Source organism: Gekko japonicus, unplaced genomic scaffold (assembly GCF_001447785.1).
Source record: "Gekko japonicus isolate JY-2015 unplaced genomic scaffold, Gekko_japonicus_V1.1 scaffold3888, whole genome shotgun sequence".
NCBI lineage: Eukaryota > Metazoa > Chordata > Lepidosauria > Squamata > Gekkonidae > Gekko > Gekko japonicus.
In genome coordinates, this window is record NW_015171620.1 from 60,565 (window position 1) to 65,315 (window position 4,751).

The 4,751-nt window shown below is 48.0% G+C and overlaps 1 protein-coding gene across 1 annotated transcript in view; it reads right to left on the bottom strand.

Annotated features, from left to right (window-relative positions):
• TTC5 (tetratricopeptide repeat domain 5) overlaps positions 1 to 4,751 on the bottom strand; it is a 15,016-nt gene that overhangs the window by 1,524 nt on the left and 8,741 nt on the right. The window contains exon 7 of the mRNA XM_015419940.1: positions 2,614 to 2,761. Within this exon, the coding sequence (XP_015275426.1) occupies positions 2,614 to 2,761 (148 nt within the window). The remainder of the gene's footprint in view (positions 1 to 2,613; positions 2,762 to 4,751) is intronic.

Consider the following 4,751-nt stretch of genomic DNA (forward strand, 5'->3'; position numbering starts at 1 on the left):
CGGCTCACACACTCCTTTCCCTCCCCCTCCCCACAACAGACACCCTGTGAGGTAGGTGGGGCTGAGAGAGCTCTTTCGAGGACTGCTTGTGAGAGAACAGCTCTGAGACAGCTTGTAACTGACTCAAGGTCACACCAGCAGCTGCATGTGGAGGAGTGGGGACTCAAACCCAGTTCTCCAAGATTAGAGTCTGCGCTCCTAACTACGGTACTACACCAAACTGGCCCTCGGACTAGAGGCCTGCAAGCTATTTTGAACCCAGCTGAAGCTGCCTGATACTGACTCAGACCACTGGTCTGGTCCCTCAAGGTCAGTCTTCTCTACTCTGACTGGCAGTGGCTCTCCAGGGTCTCAGGCAGAGGTAGCTCACATCACCTACTGTGTGGTCCTTTTTCACTGGAGATGCCGGGGACCAAACCTGGAACCTTCTGAATGTCAAGAAGAGGCTCATCCACTAAGCCATTCCAGCTTGCACAGTATTTTCCCAGGAAACAGTTTTTGCTTGAGAACAACTGATCCGTGGTTGAGTCACAGCAGCGATTTATTTTTTTTTTTGGGGGGGGGGGGGGGGGAGTTTCACAGTGCTTCCCCCTGCTTTAAGAATTGGTTGTTTCCAGTACTCAAGGAATTCCAGTTCAGGCTGTCACAACAATGCGACTTCAGGGTCTGTGATTATATGAGGCCCCTTGTTCATGTTAATAATAATAATTATGGCATTGTGTGTAGAATAGCCAGGTGATCCTAAGATTGTCTGGCAGCCACAAGTTCTAGCTCTTAGTGCTATGCACCACTAGGTGGCGAGTGAGACTTGTTTTTAGGGGGTGAGAGCGCTCTGGGAAAACCGTGACAGACCCAAGGTCACCCAGCTTGCTTCACATGCAGGAGTGGGGAATCGAACCCGGTTCTCCAGATTAGAATCCACCACTCTTAACCACTAAACCACAGTGGCTCTCATATTTGCGTTATGTATGGGAGCATGGAAAGGCAGGGTGGGAGTGCAATGAGCTCCCGGAGGAGATCAGGGCCCTGCGGGACCTTTCACAGTTGCGCAGGGCCTGCAAGACGGAACTCTTCCGCCAGGCTTTCAAATAGGAGCTGCCACCACTGTTACTGTTACCACCAACGATCCCATGTGTACATCAGGAATACTGGACTGCCCCACTACCAACGGTGCCATTTAATGTCTGGCCCATAGGACTGGCCTGAAGATCAGAAGATGACCAGAATGAAAACGCACGCCATTCACTTTAGTACTACGAGCATATTCACTTTAGTACTACGCAGGGCTCTTTTTGTAGCAGGAACTCCTTTGCATATTAGGCGACACACCCCTAATGTAGCCAACCCTCCAAGAGCTTACAGAGCTCTTCTTACAGGGGCTACTGTAAGCTCTTGGAGGATTGGCTACACTAGGGGTGTGTCACCTAATATGCAAAGGAGTTCCTGCTTCAAAAAGAGCCCTGCGAGCATATTCACTTTAGTACTACAAAATACTGCGAGCATTTTAATGTTTATTGTTGATATATTAAGTATGTTTTACGCTATTTTAATGTTTTATGGGTCATGTGAAATCGGCATATTTTGCCGTCCTTTGTAAGCCGCCCAGAGCCTGTTTACAGGGTGGGCGGGGTATAAATACATATATATAAACAGAATGGAACTACTGCAAACCGTGCATTTGCAAACTTATATTAAATGCAATTACAACATATCAGATCATATATTCATTAATATGTTTTACAGAAAACTGAAACCAATGATGTCAAAGATGGATGAACTCCCCCGGAGTTAATATTCGTTTCGAGGCGTCTTTTTTTCATACATCAAACCTCATATAAGCGTGCCTCCACATGGTCATAAATCTTCCAAATTGGATTTTCCTTGGTTCCTATACGTTTTGGTGTTATTCACAAGATGTTCTTAACCACAATATCAAAGACGGGCTGAGGTTTGATGTATGAAAAAGACGCCTTGAAAGGAATAACAACTCCGGGGGAGTTCGTCCATCTTTGACATCATTGGTTTCAGTTTTCTGTAAAACATATTAATGAATATATGATCTGATATGTTGTAATTGCATTTAATATAAGTTTGCAAATGCACGGTTTGCAGTAGTTCCATTCTGTTTACACCTTTACCATACTGCAACCCCCCTCTATCTTTCGGGGTATAAATACAAGCAGGGCTATTTGGGGGCAGGAACGCACAGGAACGGAGTTCCGGCTGGCTCCCGAGTTGGCCACGCCCAGCAGGAACTCATCAGCATAATAGGCCACACCCAACAGCAGAAACTCATTAGGATTGGCTACGTTAGGGGTGTGTGGCCTAACATGCAAAGGAGTTCCTGCAACAAGAAAAGCCCTGGGCTTTGACAACAAACAGGGTAAACAGAATAAGAAGCAAAAGGGGTGTGTGGCTGGATGACTACACTTCTGGTAACATGGGGGTGCGGCCTAATATGCTAATGAGCTGTGTTGTCTGGGGTGTGGCCTAATACACTTATGAGTTTCTGCTGTTGGGTGTGGTCTATTATGCTAATGAGTTCCTGCTGGACTTTTCCTACAAAAAGAGCCCTGAATACAAGTATAAATAAATAAATAAACCTAGACTCACCTTGCCTCGATGCTGGATGTGGTGGTGCCGAAGGTGAGGCTCGGGAACAGCCACCGCGTCCCCAATCAGAACCCCCCAGCTCTGGGCCATGTTGTAAACTGTCACGGCGAAACAGGAGCCCTCGGCGGAGTCTGCCAAGCCGAAAGTGCTGCCAAGGAGCAGAAAGGAAAGGACAAGGAAACATCAAGACGCATCAGTGTGGGTGAGTGGAGGCAGGCATCTCCACACAGTACACCACGACGGATCGATGACGCTCGGGGGAGGTTCTCGTTTTGTTGCAACTGAATGGAGCTTTTAACGGTTACTCTTGTTTTAATCGGATCATCTCTTGGGGCCTCTACTTTGAGGGAAAGTGAGATATAAACATTTTAAATAGGGCTGCCAACCTCCAGGAGGCACCCGGAGAGCTCCTCCTATAACAACTGACCCCCAGATGGGCAAGATCAGCTCCCCTGTAGAAAACGGTGGCTCTAGTTGGTGGACTCTGTGGCATCGTACCCTGCCGAGGGCCCCTCCCCTCCCCAAGCCCCACCCTCCCCAAAATCTCCAGGTATTTCCCAATCCAAAGCTGGCAACCCTGATTTTAAGCAAAAAACAGATAAAAGATTCAAGTGTCTGGCTGTGTCCTATAAAGCTCTGAGACTGAGCTGTTTACGGGGACTGAGACTCCTAAACTCAGCTGAAAATGCCGTTCTAAAACGCATCCATCCACCCAACTCAAACGTCAAGGGTAAGAACATAAGAGACGCCAATGTTGGATCAGGCCAAAGGCCCATCCAGTCCAACACTCTGTGTCACACAGTGGCCAGAAATACGTGGGGCCAGGACACTAGACGCCCTCCCACTGTTGGCCCCCCCAAGCACCAAGAAGACAGAGCATCACTTGCCCCAGAGTCCCTAACTATACCTTGTGGCTAATAGCCACTGATGGACCTCTGCTCCATATGCTTATCTAATTCCCTTTTGAAGCCGTCCATGCCTGTAGCCGCCACCACTTCCTGTGGCAGTGAATTCCATGTGTTAATCACTCTTTGGGTGAAGAAGTACTTCCTTTTATCTGTTCTAACCCGACCGCTCAGCAATTTCATGGAGTGCCCACAAGTTCTTGTATTGTGAGAAAGGGAGAAAAGGACCTCTTTCTCTACCTGCTCTATCCCATGCATAATCTTGCAAACCTCGATCATGTCGCCCCTCAGCCGTCGTTTCTCCAAGCTAAAGAGCCCCAAGCGCTTTAACCTTTCCTCATAGGGAAAGTGTTCCAACCCTTTGGTCATTCGAGTTGCCCTTTTCTGCACTTTCCCGAAAGCTAGGGTACCTAGAGGGGAGCTCTTGGTAGATGGCTCCTGTTGGAACTGCAGTTCCCGGAAGGTCGACTGAAACCCTAGCCTGGATGTATGTCGGAATCAGAGTTAACGTCTTCCTTTTTATTCAAGCCAGCAAACATTCAAAGAGCAAAGGAGGAGAAATGGGGGCTCTTCCCAGCTCCACATCTCAGCCGTGTTCCCGTCTCCTCCCCGCCTGCAGATCTAAAGGGCTGGGCAAAGCCAGAGGCACGAGCCCCTGGAGGGCAGCCAAAGTGCTCTTGGCTCTTCGGCTCTGGGTGGCAGCCTGGAGGGGGCCTACCTGAAGGAAGTCCCGTTCAGGATGCATCTTTTTTTGTCTGATTGTTGTGATTGTTTTAAGTTCTGTAATTTGGCGTGGAAATTTCTGTAAGCCAGTGTGGGTCCCTTGGGAGGAAAGTGGCACAGAAAGGCCTAAACGATAACAATTTGGTGGGTAAGAATGGGTACGGGGAGGGATGTTGTTTAAAGCTAGAATTTTTTACTATTGCTTGTTAGTTAAAATTATAACTTGCCCTTCCCAAAAAGGGCTCAGGGCAGGTGACAACATAGTGCACGAACAATTAAAATCAGGTAATATAATTAATTCTTAAAACAGCTAAAACCATTAGTTAAAAGATGGTGAATCAAATCTAACAGTTCAGACCCCCCTATAAGCCGGACTGGAGCCACACCAAGCTCATATAATGCCAGGACTCCACAAAGGGCAGACAGCCAGGGCAACGTCTATGCAGGGAGGCCAACTAATTGGGTGCCCACCAATGTTCCCTCTAAGCTGTGGAGTCCTGTGAGCAAAAA